This window comes from Bubalus bubalis, chromosome 2 (genome assembly GCF_019923935.1).
Source record: "Bubalus bubalis isolate 160015118507 breed Murrah chromosome 2, NDDB_SH_1, whole genome shotgun sequence".
Classification (NCBI taxonomy): domain Eukaryota; kingdom Metazoa; phylum Chordata; class Mammalia; order Artiodactyla; family Bovidae; genus Bubalus; species Bubalus bubalis.
In genome coordinates, this window is record NC_059158.1 from 45,434,962 (window position 1) to 45,454,801 (window position 19,840).

General features: G+C 40.3%; 1 protein-coding gene across 9 annotated transcripts in view; it reads left to right on the forward strand.

The window, feature by feature from the left end:
- The window catches only part of LOC102412913 (muscular LMNA interacting protein), a 299,136-nt gene that overhangs the window by 143,119 nt on the left and 136,177 nt on the right, over positions 1–19,840 (forward strand). For 6 of the 9 annotated variants that reach the window (XM_045163412.1, XM_045163415.1, XM_045163413.1 and 3 more), the window contains 2 exons: positions 1,492–1,647; positions 4,856–5,248. In XM_045163412.1, the coding sequence (XP_045019347.1) occupies positions 1,492–1,647; positions 4,856–5,248 (549 nt within the window). The remainder of the gene's footprint in view (positions 1–1,491; positions 1,648–4,855; positions 5,249–19,840) is intronic. The other 3 variants (XM_045163422.1, XM_045163421.1, XM_045163420.1) reach the window with 1 other exon arrangement.

Here is a 19,840-nt window from a genome sequence, read left to right on the forward strand (position 1 = left end):
TGGAGAATCCTATAGATGGAGAAGCCCGTAGGCTACAGTCCAGGGGTCGCAGAGAGTCGGACACGACTGAGCGGCTTCACTTCCTGTTCTGTGCACACCATTTTCCTACTTGTGAGAGATCTATTAACTGTTCCCTTTTGCTGTTGTCTCTCTGGCTCCTGAGTGCCTGCCACATGGTAAAAACTTAACAAAATAATTTTTGAATGAATAAAGGATGAATGAGAGAGAAGGTATGTCCTTGAGAAGAGGCATTGGTATATTGATAGCCAGGAAAGTACATTTTCAACTTTCCATTCACGTTTTAGCCTACTCATTGATGATGCATGTCTGAGGTTTCACATGTAGTCGGTGCTTATGAGCCAGTTTGAACCTGCTAACCCAGGGTTAAATGGATGAACGTCCTTGACCTCTGTGGGGTCACCACAAGCACAGCATGTGGTCTGGGTTGAAATTGACTTATCCATGTTCAGTTCAGTTCAGTCGCTCAGTTGTGTCTGACTCTTTGCGACCCCATGAACCCCAGCACGCCAGGCCTCCCTGTCCATCACCAGCTCCCAGAGTCCACACAAACCCATGTCCATTGAGTCGGTGATGCTATCCAACTCTCTCATCCTCTGTTGTCCCCTTCTCCTCCTGCCCTCAATCTTTCCCAGAATCAGGGTCTTTTCAGATGAGTCAGCTCTCGGAACCAGGTGGCCAAAGTATTGGAGTTTCAGCTTCAATATCAGTCCTTCCAATGAACACCCAGGACTGGTCTCCTTTAGGATGGACTGGATGGATATCCTTGCAGTTCAAGGGACTCGCAAGAGTCTTCTCCAACACCACAGTTCAAAAGCATCAATTCTTCAGTGCTCAGCTTTCTTCACAGTCCAACTCTCACATCCATACATGACCACTGGAAAAACCATAGGCTTGACTAGACAGACCTTTGTTGACAAAGTAATGTCTCTGCTTTTTAGTATGCTGTCTAGGTTGGTCATATGGAGAAGGAAATGGCAACCCACTCCAGTGTTCTTGCCTGGAGAATCCCAGAGACGGGGAAGTCTGGTGGGCTGCCGTCTATGGGGTCGCACAGAGTCAGACATGACTGAAGTGACTTAGCAGCAGCAGCAGCAGGTTGGTCATAACTTTCCTTCCAAGGAGTAAGCATCTTTTAACGTCAGGGCTTGAACTGCTGGAATGCTACACGTTTATCCATGTTAACGTGTAGCATTCCAGCAGCTCAGCTTGTCAACCTACTCTTCTGTTGCCATGTCCTACAATAAGATCTTCCTGGGGCTTTATTTCATTCACTGATAAATATTTTCATAAAAAAAGGATCAGATGCACTATGAATTCTTTAATAGCTGTTCTCTTTGGCAATCATTCATGTAATCACAGGACAGTAGGCAGTTTATTAAAATAAACAGGAAAATACCATAATATATAGAAAGTAAAGTCAAGATAAACCTTTGATAAGACTGAAAGTCTAATTTATTACATGTCTCATAGGTCTCTTCTGGTGATTCTGAAGCCAAACCTCTGATCTTCACATTTGTCCCCACTGTCAGAAGACTGCCAACCCACTCCCAGCTGGGTGACACGTCTAAGTACATTGTTAAAATTCCTGAGGAACCAAGTGATAAGACTCCAGAAACTGTAAATAGGGTAGGATTATTTTTATTATTTTTATGTCCAGTAATTAAAGTATCCATAATAACAACATGAAAATCTGTATGCATGTTTATTTTCTCTACTTAAAGTGAGATAACGTGGAAATCTAAGAGTGGCTAAAAATATAACTATGTAATGGGTACTTCAGTGTTATCAAACCTCAGGTTTTCTACAATAAGTTATTCTCATCCCTTTTGATTTGACATCCTGTCGTTTGTTGTTCACGTGATATATTATGCCTCCTGGCACCTCCCCTCCCAGATGTACCTTAAAATAAAAATACAAAATTTTTTGCAAAGTTTAAATTTATCTTTAAAGGCTATTAGACAAAGAGTGAGGAGCTATTTTATGTGTAATAGATTAACAATGTTAAAAAATATAATATTCCATGTTTAGGGCACTTGTGGACCTATTGTCATGCTCACACTTTGCTGCTAGTTTTGTGAATTTGTACAATTTTGGATGGAAAACCCTTATCCACATCATACAACTTTTCATAACCTTTCAATGATCTAAGTGGAAATGTATACCAGAGAAATACTACAGAAGATAAAAAGTATTATGTAGGAAAATAATTAGGAAAAATAAAAAGAGCCTAATATCTAACAGAGAAAAGCTAAGCATCTGATAGCAGCACCTTGACAAACTTATAATGATTATTCAATTTTATGGAACATGTTAATGTTATGTTAAATGATACAGTAGATTATAAAATTGTATTTATACCCCAATTATATTTATCTAAAGTGAGACCAAGGCTGAAAATGAAATTAAACAAAAAACTAAAAATTACTTGTGTGAAAATAACAACTTTTTGGGTAAAAACTTTTATTTCTTTAAAATGTATTTTAATACTGTCCTCTTATAAAAAAATGTTCCTGTGTGAATTTTGTGGTATTTTTGAGCCAGCTTTGTAAGAAATAAAATTATCTGATTCTCCTTGTCTATATGAAAGCATCTTATCTAGCAAGCAGTAATATGTCCATGAACCTGGGACTTAATTCAAAAACTATTGTGAGAACAAATTATTTTAGAGAAATTCTGAAAGCTACATAAGACACTTCTCGGAAGTTTCTCTCTCACGGTACTCAAGTACGTACAATATATTCAAGGGATCCTTTGTGATTAGGTGTTCCGAGTTCATGAGACTATAGACGTATGAATCAATCTTGGTTGCAGATTTCCAAAGCTTCCTGAACTAATGATATTCATCTACAGATGGCAATGGTACCTACACAACCACATTTTTAAAAGAGTAAACATTTTTCTTCCTATTTTTTAAGCAGTTCAATATTATAATACAGCAGGGTAAATAATCCCTCATTCTTTGTATATTTAAAAACTATTTCCTTGAACACATGCTGTGTGCTTGGTGCTGTGGATTCTGGATGAATAAAGTCAACTCATAAGTTATTTGTTATTGGAAAGACAGACAATGAAAAAAATAAAAAACATATAATAAAACCTCGGGTGGTAAGAAATGCTGTAAAAAATACATCAGAATAAACAAATAGAGAATGTTGGACTGTGGAAGCAGGGAGTTATTGTAGATCATTAATAGCATTTTCAAAAATGAGTTCAATTTTGCCAGCTCTTAGTTATTCTGCTACTTTCCATCATAAGCAATCTGTCTTTGAATCCTTCTATTTTTAATTTAAGCTTCCTTCTAATTTGGGTTTTGTTACTGGATGTGAAAAGTCGCTCAGTCGTGTCTGATTCTTTGCAACCCCGTGGACTGTAGCCTACCAGGCTCCTCTGTCCTTGGAACTGGAATGGTTTGCCATTCCCTTCTCTAGGGGATCTTCCCAACCCAGGGATTGAACCCGGGTCTCCTGCATTGCAGGCAGATTCTTTTCTATCTGAGACACAAGGGCCCTTGTTACTACATAGTGTTGTAATTTAATATGCGAAATGACCACTCTCAGAAAATTCCACATCAGAGGCAAAGAATATTTTATCTTGATTATGTCATCATCAGCTGAAAAGTGTGGTCTGGTGGTATGAATTTGACTCTTAGTTCATCAATGATTTGATTATTCTATCTTCACTCACGCAACACATAATACATATTAGCAAACATTAAACTGATGACTATAGTTGACATTTAGTTTATTTTAGCTTATTTATATCTTTTTATTTTGAAATAATGTTAGACTTAGGGAAATGTTGCCAAAAAAAAAGAAAAAAAAAAAGAGATTAGTATCAGCATTTTCCAGGTGGCTCAGTGATAAGGAATCCACCTGCCAAGCAAGAGATGAGGGTTTGATCCCTGGGTCAGGAAGATCCCCTGGAAAAGGAAATGGCAACCCACTCCAGCATCCTTGCCTGGGAAATTCCATGGACAGAGGAGCCTGACTACAGCTCATGTGGTTGCAAAGAGTCTGACACAACTTAGTAACTAACAACAACAACAACAACAACAACAACGCTTATCAAAACCAAGGAAATTAGTATTGGGTCTTTTAAACATAGTCTTGGTGTACATTGCTGGTACCATTTTAGAAAAAAGATGCTTTGGTAACATGAGAAAACTATCTAATTCCTGGTCTTGTAAACCTCCTATGTGTTCATAGAAAACTGAATGGGAAAATATTTAGGATTGTAAATAAAAACTAAAATAACAGTAGAAAACACTTTATGCTAAAAATATCTGTCTTTTTGATGTCTTATTCATGAGTTCTTCCCATAGGCTTGGACTATTTTGTCTGAATTTTCTGCATTTTGTTCCAATTTTACTTTCCTTCTTAGATTTTTAGAAGAATGCATATTATTTTAGAACCCTTCAATGGGATTTCATTTCCTACCCCCAGCTTATGCAGGCTGTACAAGTTTTGCTTCACTATTAACTAAGCCCATGGCTGACCAGTTCCCATTTGTTTTGTGAATGTCTTTATGGAAGACATTGCCCTCATCCTCTCTTTCTAAAAAGTCATATCAAAATTTATTTGAAAGCATGTTTGTTTGTGGACGTTAATTCTGAGTCCTAAATTACTTAGGTTTGGAGCATGACATACAAGTGAGTTATTAAAAGTAAGCCATTAACTTCAACCCAAACTCTCCTATGTCAACTTGATTTGGGGGTATATTTGTAAAACCTTTTGTCCTTGAGAATATAAGCAAGTTAAGTGTTTAAGAGTACATGTAGAAAAGAAGCAAGTATCAAAGCAACATCAACTCTTTTATGTTTCTCCATTTATTGCAGTTTGATTCCAGTGAGTACTTGACCTTGAATGTTGGGCACCAACAGGAGAAAGAACGAGGAGCACTGACTTGCCCTTCAGAGGTTGAGGACAAGGCTTCCCAAGGAAGGGAATTTAAAGAGAAGAAACCTCAAGGAATGCAGCAAAGTGACCTCTTCAAAGCGGAATATGTCTTTATTGTGGACTCTGAGGGGGAGGAGGAAGCCCCGGGCAGAAAAGGTGACCAGGGACCCCCGGTGGGGACAGGCCCCCCGGCCGCTCGGCCCGCGTCTCTCGCCATCTCCTCCTGTCTGGCCTCCGATGCGGTGCGCCCCAAAACTCGAGGGGCGGACCTCCAGGCCCCGTCGCATCCTGAACGGCCTCAGGTGATGGCTCCTCAGCAAAGACACGGGCAGGTAGGTTTCTCTTCTTGTGAGTAAGAAAAAAATGTTTCATATTCCTTGTCTGCAAAGGCCTTCTGTTTACTGAAGGGATCGAGGCATACAAAACTCTTAAGGAAAAAAAACATTAAAAAGCTAAAATCCCAAGATCACAAATCATCACAGTGTAAATGAAGATAATAAATTCCCAAGGATTGGATAAATTATACTGTGAATTGGTTGAAGCGAACATGTAAAATGCTTAGCTGGGGTGGATTTGGGTGAATATTAACTCTTCCTTTTGAAAATGCTTGAATAAGGTCAGTAAAGGGAATTTCTTAGAGTGCTTGTTGGGCTGGGTGCATCAGGAAGCACATTTCAAAGATGAGATGTGATATGACATATAGAAATCAACTAGATATGACATGTAGATACGTGACTTTTAAACTAGTAAAAGAAGAGTAAAAGGATACACTAGGAATAAGAGTATGTAAGGAAAATCGTTTCCTCCTCTGTGTCTTAAGAGAAATATTGACTGTGTTCCTGGAAACCACCATAAGCAGGGCTGGCCTCAGTGATCTGGGAGGAAGGCAGGCAGTTCAGTCGCTCAGTTGTGTCCAACTCTGCGACCCCATGAACCACAGCACGCCAGGTCTCCCTGTCCATCTCCTGGAACTTACTCCAACTCATGTCCATTGAGTCAGTGATGCCATCCAACCATCTCATGTCTGTCATCCCCTTCTCCTGTCTTCAATCTTTCCCGGCATCAGAGTCTTTTCCAATGAGTCAGTTCTTCGTGTCAGGTGGCCAAGGTATTGGAGTTTCAGCTTCAACATCAGTCCTTCCAATGAACATTCAGGACTGATTTCCTTTAGGATGGACAGATTGGATCTCCTTGTAGTCCAAGGGACCCTCAAGAGTCTTCTCCAACACGACAGTTCAAAAGCATCAATTCTTCAGTGCTCAGCTTTCTTTATAGTCCAGCTCTCACATCCACACATGACTACTGGAAAAACCATAGCCTTGACTAGACAGATCTTTGTTGGCAAAGTAATATCTCTGCTTTTTAATATGCTGTCTAGCTTGGTTGTAGCTTTTCTTCCAAGCAGTAAGCATCTTTTAATTTCATGGCTGCAGTCACCATCTGCAGTGACTTTGGAGCCCAAAAAATTAAAATCCATGACTGTTTACATTGTTTCCCCATCTATTTGCCATGAAGTGATGGGACCAGATGCCATGATTTTAGTTTTCTGAATGTTGAGTTTTAAGCCAACTTTTTCACTCTCTTTAACTTTCATCAAGAGGCTCTTTAGTTCCTCTTCACTTTCTGCCATAAGGGTGGTGTCATCTGCAGATCTGAGGTTATTGATATTTCTCCTGGCAATCTTGTGCTTGTGATTCCAGCTTGTGCTCCATCCAGCCTGACATTTCACATGATGTATTCTTCATATAAGTTAAATAAGCAGGGTGACAATATAGAGTCTTGAAATACTCTTTTCCTGACTTGGAACCAGTCTGTTGTTCCATGTCCAGTTCTAACTGTTGCTTCTTGACCTGCATACAGATTTCTCAGGAGGGAGACCAGGTGGTCTGGTCTTCCCATCTCTTTAAGAATTTTTCAGTTTGATCCCACCACAAAATTTAGCAGCAAGATTGAATGGTTCCTTTTAAGTGGAGAGTCTTTGATATAGTAGGAGACCCATTATCTGTGATGACAGGAAAGAAGGAGGAGAAAGGGGGAATTTTGAAGGGAAAACAAAAATAGAATGGCTATTTGTTGTCAGGAAGTTATCAGACTTTGATAAAGCAGAGAATGTCAGGAATGCAGAGGCTGGCTTGGCTTTGAGAGTGAAAAATGAATCAATGAAGAGCCCTCTGTGACAATGAGCGTGAGTCAGTATCACGGTGTCCTGTTTAGAGTCTTCTAAACCAGGTATTTGCAAGCTACCTAAAGTAGCTGGGAGAACATTTTTATTGGTGAGTTGGCCTTTTGGTACTACTAGGACCTCTGCAAGACTGTAGGGCAGGCACTTTTTAAATCTCTGGTGCCACGTCTTTATTTTTGGAGCCTTCATTGACTTCCTGATGATGTATTTATGTCACTTAAAGCATCCAGTATCCTCATAGCATCTTTGGGTGATAAAAGATTCTCACTGCGGTACCACTGTCCAGTCTATTGGACTAAAACATTTATTTCCTCTTGAACTTTATTCTTACCTAGTTATTGGAAAAATTCTAATAATCTAATTAAACATATTCCCAGTAAGTAGAGATAGGCTTAAACATTTCTTTCTTGCCTCAGGAAAGATGATGAAAGAAGCAAGTTGATGATGTAGAGGCTTCCATAGTCAGTGGAGAGTAGTTTAATGTGGACTTTTAAAGAACACGTAAACATGATGACACCAAATATAAATAAAATAAATAAGGAAAAACATTCTTAATGAAGCAATGTTTAGATTTTTAATTTATCCTTTTCCTCAACTACTGTATTTCTACTGCTAAATTGGTCATTTATTTTCTTTTTATGTTACCTAATATATAGAGGGCAAACTAGAGACAAAACACACATTTGGGATCTTTTTCAGGGGGCCAAAATAAGTTAGTTAAAAGGTTACAGTTATCAAAGCTCCAAATGAAAAGGCATAGCTCAGCCTAATTCATGAGTAGTGGCTGAGTGTTATGATTACTCCAGGTGGAGGAAACCTGGGTCCTAAAGTGTTTGTGAATAGCCATTGTCTTGGATTCCATTTCCTATAGTAATCCATTGGAGTGATGAATAGTAGATTATCATGAAATAAAAATAAGATGACTGTTACTGACAAATATAAACTAAACAGAAGAGGCAAGAGGCCAGAAGGCTGTCTGAGAAGCTGAATGTGGCCAGTCTGTGTTAGTGGTAGTTGCTCAGTTGTGTCCAACTCTTTGTGACCCCCTGGACTATAGCCCATCAGGCTCCTCTGTCCATGGCAATTTTCCAGGCAAGAATACTGGAATGAGTTGCCATTCCTTTCTCCAGGGAATCTTCCTGACTAGGGGTTGAACCCAGGTTTCCCTCATTGCAGGCAGATTCTTTACTATCTAAGCCACCAGAGAAGCCAAGGTAGCCCGTGGTGGTTTAGTCCCTCAGTTGTGTCCACTCATGACTCCATGGGGTGTAGCCTGCCAGGTTCCTCTGTCCATGGGGACTCTCCAGGCAGGAATACTGGAGTGGGTTGCCATACCCTTTTCCAGGGGGTCCTCCCGACCTGGGAATCGAACCCAGGTCTCCTGCATTGAGGCAGATTCTTTACTGACTGAGCTCTGAGGGGTGCCCAGGGTAGCCAGTAGTTGAAGCTTAATGTAAAAAGCCTAAAGATTATCCCATGATTGGATTATCTGATGCCAACAACATCAGTTTTTCAATCAGAGAGGCAGTTGATTAAGTCTATTTCTGGTCTACTTGGTAAAAATGAATCTGTGTATTGTGTAATTTATGAAGTTATTCCTAAAAAGATGTACCTCAGGCCTAGTGTGGCCTTTAACCTATTACCTAGCCTTGATGTCACTTTCTATCCGCATCTCATGCTTCTATTCTTCAGCACTCCTGACCTGTCATCACAGTTCACGCATCACACCCCTGACCCCTGACCCCTGACCCCTGACCTTCTGTGTGTGACGCTGCTCTCTTCCCAGCCCATCCTCATGTAACCTCAGCTACCTGAAACCCTAAGCCAGGCCCAAGCAGCACCGTTTCCAAGAGACATTCCCTTTGAAGAGGATTTAGTTTCTTTCCTACATCTTTGTAATTTTCCTTGTAGGTTGTAGTATTTTTAGAAAATCTCCAATATAATTCCTTTTCACCTGATTGTAATACTGGATTTTATCTTTCTCGCTAGACTGAGAACAATTTGAAGTCAAGGGAAAGTCTGTCTCTTGTTCATTTCTGTATCTGTAGCACTTTCTGGAGTGTCTTGCATATACATGAGGTTCAAATGGTGTATAAAAAACAGAAATATTTCAAAGTTCATATCTTTGAAGTCCTTGCTCAGATATTAACTCCTTTATGAGGCTTGCTTTGGTTCCTTCAGTGAAAGCAAACGCTTCTTCAAGATAATTCTAGTAGCTTTTTCTGTACATCTTCTATAACAACGATCCTATTGCAATCTGTATGTAACTATTTAGGTTCATGCCTTATCTTGCCTAGCAGATTGTAAAGTGTTTAAAAGGAACGTTCACCTTGAATCCATTTTTATTAAGCACTTTGTTCCCTACAGTGGCTACTGTATCACCTTAAACATAGTCAGTGTAAATATTGGGTTGAGTGTATTTTGTGTTCCAAATATTTCTGCTGAAGTGGCATGTTTAGGTAAAAGTACTTATGTTATCCATTCATCTGTCGATGGGCATCTAGGTTGCATCCATGTTCTAGCTATTGTAAATAGTGCTGCAATGAACAATGGGATTACATGTGTCTTTTTCAGTTTTGGTTTCTTCAGGGTATATGCCTAGGAGTGGGATTGCTGGGTCATATGGTGGTTCTACTCCTAGTTTTTTAAGGAAGTGGTACATATACACAACGGACTATTACTCAGCCATAAAAGGAATACATTTGAGTCAGTTCTGGTGAGGTGGATGAACCTAGAACCTTATTATACAGGGTGAAGTGAGTCAGAAAGAGAAAGATAAATATCATATTCTAACATACATATACAGAATCTAGAAAAATGGCTCTGAAGAATTTATTTACAGGGCAGCAATGGAGAAACACACGTAGAAAATAGACTTATGGACTTGGGAAGAGGGGAGGAGAGAGTGAGATGTATGGAAAGAGTAACCTGGAAACTTATATTACCATATGTAATATAGATAGCCAACGGGAATTTGCCGTATGGCTCAGGAAACTCAAGGGCTTCCCTAGTGGCTCAGCTGGTAAAGAATCCACCTGCAATGCAGGAGACCTGGGTTTGGTCCCTGGGTTGGGAAGATCCCCTGGAGAAGGGATAGGCTACCCACTCTAGTATTCTGGCCTGGAGAATTCCATGGACTGTATAGTCCATGGGGTCGCAAAGAGTCGGACATGACTGAGAAGCTTTCACTTTCACTCTCAAGAAACTCAAACAGGGGCTCTGTGTAAACCTAGAGGGGTGGGGTGGGGAGGGAGATGAGAGGGAGGTTCAAAGGGAGGGGATATATGTATACCTATGGCTGATTCATGTTGAGGTTTGACAGAAAACAACAAAATTCTGTGAAGCAATTATTCTTCAATAAAAAATAAATTAAAAGTACATTATGTTAAAAATCATTAAGGACTGTAATTTTAAAGCATTAAGTCAAAAGTAAAAAAGTTATATCTGCAGTTGAATCAAAATCCTCTCAAAATTCAGAATGATTTTGAAAGTTAATTTCTTGAATGTTGGTGTAGACTTCTAAGAATGTCTTATCAAGGGATAGGATTAGACTTAAAAGGAGAGGTGAATATGGATACATGAAAACAGAGTGATTTATCTGAAAATCTTATGATAAAGTCTGGAGCAAAGACAGTGACCATGGGAACAAAAAGAGCGACTTTGTGGCATAGAATGAACTGAATTTGCTCCTTGACAATACATGGAGGAAAATAAACAATGAATGAAATTTGTAACCAAGGAAATTGAATGAATGCTAGCATTAATGAGAAAAGAATAACAGGTCTTGGGAGGGGATAGGAAGAGATGAGCCATCTGATGTTGAATTTGAGATGCCTGATGGTACAGCATGATGCTGTCTAGAAAGAGGCTGGGAATACTAATATGAATCTGGACATGGGAGGAAGATGGGAGACTGGAGGTATTTGGCACATAAGCTGAAGCTATGAGAATGGAATTGTTTACTCATGGAAAGAATGCAGCATAGGAAGACACAGGATACAAGATAGGACACAGTAAAGTATCCAGAACCTGTGAAAGATGAGAAGCAAAGAAGAAGGCTGAGAGGGAACCGAAAAAGTTGGAGAGGGGGGTTTCATGCAGGGAAAGCTAAAGAGACTTTCCACAAAAAAAAATGATAAACAGGGCCAAGATAGCAAAATATACAAACATGAATTAATCAGTAATTTTAAGGTATCTCAATAATGTTTTCTTTATTAAGATCAAGTGAATCTGGTATCAATTACATCCATTTGGGAACACAGAATACCAATCCGTGAAAGAACATTCTGGCAGCATGACATGTTTTCAGCAAGAACATGGGATTATCACACAGGAAACACACGGTTCTCTGCCTTTGATGTCAGGAGACCACCTGAAGCAGGCAGCTTTCCTCACCAACTCTGTACTTCCATACTCTCTAGCTGCTTGCCAGATTTTCTTACTGTGCAGCAGCAAGTAATTCTGCCAGGTGGGACAGTCAGGTTAATATTTGCTCCTGATTGATTTAGAGAAGATTGGAAGCTAAGAGATCAAGAGGGCAAGATCAAAGGGAAGGGAAAGATCAGAAGGCCTTTAGCCTATAGAACTGGAGCTGAAGCCCTAGGGGCCCCTATGGGAAGGTGTGGCCCCTGCGAGGAAAGGAGGGGCTTTCTCTTCTTTGACTACTAGTAAAACTAGAAGATTTGTGGGGATGGAGGCAGGCATGTGGGGGTCTGACCTGGCCACTGTCTCAGTCTGGAACACGGGACCCCTTCTGCTGCCCCAGGTGTGAGCCTAGAGCCTTGTCCTGGTTACCTGCTTGGACACACACCTCCTCTGGGAGTGGGGATGAGGTTGTCCAGCATCTGACCAGCTCGTCTCCAAAGGGCTGCCTGCTGCCTTCTATTCAAATATTATTCTAGAACATGGTTTATGAAAAAACATGTAGCGCAATAGAAAATATTATAAATATAATGCAAGTCAAATAAAATACAGAACAAAGCCAAATAAAGTAGGGCCCTCCAACTCCATTAAATATAGACATTTACAGGAATAGACAATTCCTATAAATATAGGAAGTCATTGGATGACCTTGATGGGAACAGTGTGAGTGTGGTGATGGGCAGAAATCAAGCTGAAGAGTAGATAAGTGGTGAGGAAAGAGGGGTCATGCTTTGGAGAGATGGTATGAAAAAGCAAAAATGAGACAGGCAACTTATAGTCATGCCCATCTGGGTAGTGACTTGAAATCGTAAATTTTAGTGTCTTCCTTTGAGCGATTCTATCAACCTTCCTTGTGAGCATTGAATGTGATCATCTGTATAGGCTAGAATAGTTCCTAGCCCATGGTACATTCTCAGAAATGACTCACTGTATTTAAAAAAGTTAGAAATGGCATGTTCAGGGGCATAGGGTAAAGAACATGGGTGGAGGGAAATTTTTTATATATTGGTTCAAACACAGTTTGGACGTCAGAATTTAAGAAAGGATATGAAACATAAGATCAAAAGGACTAATGGTGGTCAAATAGAGGAGGTTCTTATAACAAATTAGGGGAAATTTGGACATTGGCACACATATTATTGTAATTAAGAGACTGGATTTTAGGGATCTGTGGAAAAGAGAGTCTGGAAAATCATTTGGACAGGCATTATACATAGAAACCTTTATTATAGTCCTAGGCCTTTATTTTACACTGAAATACCCTGTTCGTATTGGCACATTATATCAGAGTAGCCGTTCTATCTCTCTCTTACCCCAGTAGATTTCTGAGCCCTGTGAAGACAAAAAATCTGCTCACCTTCTTATCCCTATCACCTAACCCCCATGCCTGGGACGCTGTAGGTGCTTAGAAAGTGTCTGATGAATGAATGAATGATCCTCCTTTTCCCATGATCCTGCTCTCTGGCCTTCCTAAACCCACTGGACATTTATTTCTTCATTCCTGCAAGAAGGTAACATGCCAGGCCTTAGACACTACAGAAGTAAACTTAAAAAAAACAAAACAAAAACATAGTACCTGCCTTCAAGGGGCTTGGAAAACAGATGCAGCCTGGAAACGATGACAACGAAAGGTGATATGTTCAAGGGAGAGTGACACATGTAGAGGAGGAGGCCTAGGCTGGCCTGGACTACCGGGAAGGGTTCACATTCGTCTGCGCTGAAATGTGAAAGATGAGCCAAAGTATTCTTGGCCGACCACCGGGGCCTGGGCATTCCAGGCAGTGGGGACAGCCAGGGAAGTACTGACACGCAAGGAGAGGGTAGAAATAGAAGGAGCTAAGAGCTCATCAAATATCCTAGGAAGTACGCTGGGTGAGTGATGAAATACAGGCCACAGATAAACAGTTTTGAAAAGGAGGACAAGATTGGAAGCCAGATTCTGTAGAGAAATCAGAAGAGATAAGGGATTCAAGTGACTGTGGAGCTTAAGGCAAAAATAAACCATTGTGAACATTGCTGATGGCAGATTCTGTGGAAGAGCATGGGGTAAAAGCTGTTAAGAATCAGGGGGGAAGTATTACTTTCCTATTGTTGCATAACAGATTATCATAAATTTAGTGGCTTTAAAAAAAGCACCTATTTATTTTCTCCAGATTTTTGTAGATCTGAGGTCTGGGCACAGCTGAGCTGGGTCTTACAAGTTTGAAACCGAGATGTCAAGTTCCTCTCATCTTCAGGCTTTTATAGGGAAGGGTCTGTCTCTAAATTCCCCTGTGTTGTTGGCAGAATTCATTCCCTTGAGGATGTAGAATTCATGGCAGCTTGCTTCATAAAGCTGGCAATAGAGAGAGTTTGTTACTTTGATTGCTAGCACTTGGAACCTCTTTTAAAGGGCCCACTTGAGTAGTATTACCAAGTCCAAGCTCATACTACTTGCAATATGTCAGGTCAATAAATTGAGAGAAGAGTTATTGGGACATGAACTAGCAACTTTATTCAGAAAGCTAGCAGACTAAGGGTCATGGTGGAGAGTTCTGACAAAATGTGGTCCACTTTAGAAAGGAATGGCAAGCCATTTCAATATTCTTGCCTTGAGAACCCCATGAACAGTATGAAAAGGCAAAAAGATATGACACTGAAACAGGAACTCCCCAGGTTGGTAGGTGCCCAATATGCTACCGGAGGAGAGGGGAGAAATAACTCTAGCAAGAATGAAGAGACAGAGCCAACGTGAAAACAACGCCTGGTTGTGGATGTGACTGGTGATAGAAGTGAAGTCCGATGCTGTAAAGAGCAATATTGCATAAGAACCAGAAATGTTAGGTCCATGAATCAAGGTAAATTGGAAGTGGTCAAACAGGAGATAGCAAGAGTGAATATCAACATTTTAGGTATCAGAGAACTAAAATGGACTGGATGGATGAATTTAATTCAGATGACCATTATATCTACTACTGCAGGCAAGAATCCCTTAGAAGAAATGGAGTAGCCCTCAACAAAAGAGCCTGAAATGCAGTACTTGGGTGCAGTCTCCAAAACAGCAGAATGATCTGTGTTCATTTCCAAGGCAAACCATTCAATATCACAGTAATCCAAGTCTATGCCCTGACCAGTAACGCTGAAGAAGCTGAAGTTGAACAGATCTATGAAGACCTACAAGACCTTCTAGAACTAACATCAAAAAACAAACAAACAAAAAAAAAGATGTCCTTTTCAACACAGGGAAATGGAATACAAAAGTAGGAAGTCAAGAGATACCTGGAGTAACAGGCAAGTTTGGCCTTGGAGTACAAAATGAAGCAGGGCAAAGGCTAACAGAGTTTTGCCAAGAGAATGCACTGGTCATAGCAAACACCTCTTCCAACAACACAAGATATGACTCTACACATGGACATCACCAGTCAATACCAAAATCTGATTGATTATATTCTTTGCAGCCAAAGATGGAAAAGCTGTATACCGTCAGCAAAAACAAGACTGGGAGCTGACTGTGGCTCAGATCATGAACTCCTTATTGCCAAATCCAGACTTAAATTGAAGAAAGTTCAGGTACGACCTAAATCAAATCCCCTACGATTATACAGTGGAAGTGAGAAATAGATTCAAGGGATTAGATATGATAGAGTGCCTGAAGACCTATGGATGGAGGTTCGTAACACTGTGATCAAAACCATCCCCAAGAGGAAGAAATGCAAAAAAGGCAAAATGGCTGTCTGAGGAGGCCTTACAAATAGCAGAGAAAAGAAGAGAAATGAAAAGCAAAGGAGAAAAATGAAAGATATATCCATCTGAGTGAAGAGTTCCAAAAATAGCAAGGAGAGATAAGAAAGCCTTCCTTGGTGATCAATGCAAAAAAATAGAGGAAAACAGTATAATAGGAAAGACTAGAGATCTCTTCAAGAAAATTAGAGATAACAAGGGGACATTTCATGCAAAGATGGGCACAATAAAGGACAGAAATGGTATGGGCCGAACAGAAGCAGAAGATATTAAGAAGAGGTGGCAAGAATACACAGAAAAACTGTACAAAAAAGATCTTCACGACCCAGATAATCACGATGGTGTGATCACTCACCTAGAGCCAGACATCCTGGAACGTGAAGTCAAGTGGGTCTTTGGAAGCATCACTATGAATAAAGCTAGTGGAGGTGATGGAGTTCCAGTTGAGCTGTTTCAAATCCTGAAAGATGATGCTGTTAAAGTGCTGCACTCAATATGTGCACAAATTTGAAACACTCGGTAGTAGCCACAGGTCTGGAAAAGGTCAGTTTTCATTCCAATCTCAAAGAAAGGCAATGCTAAAGAATGTTCAAACTACCTCACAGTTGCACTCATGACACACGCTAGTGAAGTAATGCTCAAAATTCTCCAGGCGAGGCTTCAACAGTATTGAACTTAACTGAGAATGTCCAGATGTTCAAGCTGGATTTAGAAAAGACAGAGGAACCAGAGATCAAATTGACAACATCCGTTGCATCATCGAAAAAACAAGAGAGTTCCAGAAAAACATCTACTTCTGCTTTATTGACTATGCCAAAGCCTTTGACCATGTGGATCACAACAAACTGGAAAATTCTTCAAGAGATGGAAATACCAGACAATCTTACCTGCCTCCTGAGAAATCTGTATGCAGGTCATGAAGCAACAGTTAGCACCAGACATGAAACAATGGAATGGTTCCAAATTGGGAAGAGTACATCAAGGCTATAAATTGTCACCCTGCTTATTTAACTTATATGCAGAGTACATCATGTGAATTGCCAGACTGGATGAAGCACAAGCTGGAATCAGAATTGCCAGGAGAAATACCAATAACCTCAGATATGCAGATGACACCACCCTTATGGAAGAAAGTGAAGAGTAACTACAGAGCCTCTTGATGAAAGTGAAAGAGCAGATTGGAAAAGCTGGCTTAAAACTCAACCTTCGAAAAGCTAAGATCATGGCATCTGGTCCCATCACTTCATGGCAAATAGATGGAGAAACAATGGAAACAGTGACAGACTATTTTTTTGGGCTCCAGAATCACTGCAGGTTGTGACTGCAGCCATGAAATTAAAAGACAATTGCTTCTTGAAAGAAAAGCTATGACCAAGCTAGATAGCATGTTACAAAGCAGAGACATTACTTTGCCAACAAATGTCCATCTAGTCAGTTATTGTTTTTCCAGTAGTCATGTATGGGTGTGAGAGTTGGACCATAAAGAAAGCTGAGCACTGAAGAGTTGATGCTTTTGAACTGTGGTGTTGGAGAAGACTCTTGAGAGTCCCTTGGACTGCAAGGAGATCCAACCAGTCCATCCTAAATGAAATAATTCCTGAATATTCTTTGGAAGGACTGATGCTGGAGCAGAAGTTCCAACACTTTGGTCACCTGATGCAAAGAACTGCCTCATTGGTAAAGACTCTGATGCTGAGAAATATTGAAGGCAGGCAGAGAAGGGGACTACAGAGGATGAGATGGTTGAATGGCATCACTGACTCAGTGGACGGGCATTTGAGCAAGCTGCAGGAGTTGGTGATGGACAGGGAATCCTGGCATGCTATAGTCCATGGGGTCTCAAAGAATGAGAGACGACTGAGCAAGTGAACTGAACTTAACTGAGCAGACCAAAAAGATGGCAAGCCACTGTTCCGAGCAACTGTCTTCCCCAAGTTAGTATTCAGTTTTTTTTTTTTTTTTTTAATCAATAGTAAAAAGGAAGGAAGTGTGGTTAGTTGTTGCAGACTTCTTGGTTTGGAATCCTTTGTTCTTGCAGCTGTCCATATAGGTCAGGTCATGATGTTCCTATAAACTGCCAACAAGATAGATGTTATTCTCTGTTCCACAGCTTTTTATCTCTTTAAGAATGGAAAATGTTATGCCTTTAAAATTAAGAGCCTTGCGAATGGGCTCTCCTGTATATTTCCGGCTATAGGCAATATGCTATAGCATAAGCAATAGAATACAAAGGGTAAAGTTAAAGAAACAGATCGCTCTATTGCATTAGGTGATGCCTACTCAGGAGCATCTCCTGTGTGATTAAGTTAAAGTCACCTGATTAGGAACTTTAAATGCATCTGCAAAATCCTTTGCCAGGTTCGATTAGCTAGAAGCAAGTCACAGTTTCCATCTATAATTAAGAGGGGATTATGAAGGCAGTCGATGAGGGCTTCTGTGGGAAGTTACTTTAGGATTTGTTGGCCACAAGAAATAAGGAAATCAATACAAAGATATAGATTCAGATGTGACTCAGAATAAAGCTACGTGGACCTGTGAATGGGGTGTTTATGGATGCCACAGAACTTGGTGCATGTATGTGCACATGCTTTTATCGGTTAGCTTTTGCTGCTTAATGAACTGTGCTAAAATTGTGTTTTCAAACAGCATCCATTTATTTAGCTAAAAAAAAAAAGTACAGATCAACAGTTTGTGTTTAGCTGGGTGGTTCTACAGATCTGGGTCAGACTCAGGTGATCTTTACTGTGGTTCTTGATGTGCCTGCAGTTGGCTTCTGGGTCAGCTGCTGGCTGGTTAACTGAGATGTGGTCTTGTAGTTCTTCCAGTGAGGAACTGGGCTCATTTACATCAAGGTGATGCTGTCCACTCAGCAAGCCAGCAAGCACCAATCCACAAGTGCTTTTCAATTCAATATGTCTTATATTACATTTGCTAATGACCCACTGGTCAAAACAAGTCATATGGCCAGTTGAGGTTAAAGGGTAAGTGAAGAAAAGGACTTTGCCTTTCTTATAAAAAGAGTAGAAAAATGTGGGTATTTTTACAGTCCACTACATGATAGTTATTACTTTTTAAAGATTGTAAGTATTCTGCTTTTAGGATGAGCAAATCAGTAAAAAAAAAAAAAAAAAAAGATGGATACATAGCTTATGGGGGGGCAGGGGACTGATGAAATGGGATCCTGGAGAAAACAAAAGCTGCTGGAATGCAGAGCACACTGGGGAATTTGCATTTTAAAAAGGGAAAGTCCATTATATGTCCATAGAATGAATGAAAGGGGAGAAAGAAAGTTCTAGAAAAATTTAATTTTCCTGATAGTCTCAATTTTCCTTGGATAAAAATAACCTAGGTCAGGAAATGGCAACCCACTCCAGTGTTCTTGCCTGGAGAATCCCAGGGACGGGGGAGCCTGGTGGGCTGCCATCTATGGGGTTGCACAGAGTCGGACACGACTGAAGCGACTTAGCAGCAGCAGCAGGTCATCTATTGAATACAGTGAGGGTGGTGTTGGGAAAAGAGTTTGTGGAGAGTGTGAACTTTGTTGAAGGCTGTTGTTTAGAACAGGAGAGGAAGCTGAGGTCAAAATATAAGAGAGGGAAAAAAATCCCAAACAGTCCACACAAAAGGTGAGTGGTACACAGCCCTGTTGAGATTTACAGAGCTTACATTTATGTTGGTGCCCATCCACAGTGCCTTACCAGCGCATGGGTGAACTAGAGACAGGGACCCCCTCTGCCTCGTTCAGGAAACGTCTTTCTCACTCTCAGTTGATACCCTTATGCAAGACAAACTCATAAATAAGTGCAGTGGCCCTGCCAATCAACAGGATTATATTAGATTTTTTAAAATAGTGGCTTTAGGTAAACTAGATCTAGGAGCATAAGGACAGTTGGTGGGACTGATTTAAGAATAACAACTTGCCAAGTGGATCTGCAAAAGAACAAGACAGAATGTTGACAGTGCTTGCAAAAGGTTGAGATTAAAAAAGTAATTTTAAAACCTAAAATGCAAACTAGCAGGGGTTGAGGGAGATGAGAGTGGGTCATAAGAGAAGAGCTCTGTTGTGAAGGAACAATCAGTTCATGGTAGATATGGGGAGGTGTTGATGGCACTATAAATGTCCATCTGTGAGAAGAGGACAGAGTAGTAGGTATGTTGGGAGACCTAGCTGTTATAATGTAAGGACTGCATTTGAGGACACTGGAGAATCAGAAGTTTCTGCCTTGCATGACTGTATCAGTTGAGGGGAAAGAGTACAACTATATATATGGACCAACATGGATCAAATCTTTGTCGCTCTTCAGAACATCAGGCAGCAGCAGATCAGGCACTCTGGCTTGGAGTCTGATGTCTCAGAATCCATGGACACGCTGGGAAAAAACTGAATATACACAGTAGCAGTTAATTTTATTTGTTAATTTTTATTGAAGTATTGTTTATTTACAATGCTGTGTTAATTTCTACAGTACAACAAAATGATTCAATTATACACACACACACACACACACACATATATATATACTTTTGCAAAGTCTTTTCATTTATGGTTTATCACAGGATACTGAATATAGTCCTCTGTGCTATATAGTTGGCTCTTGTT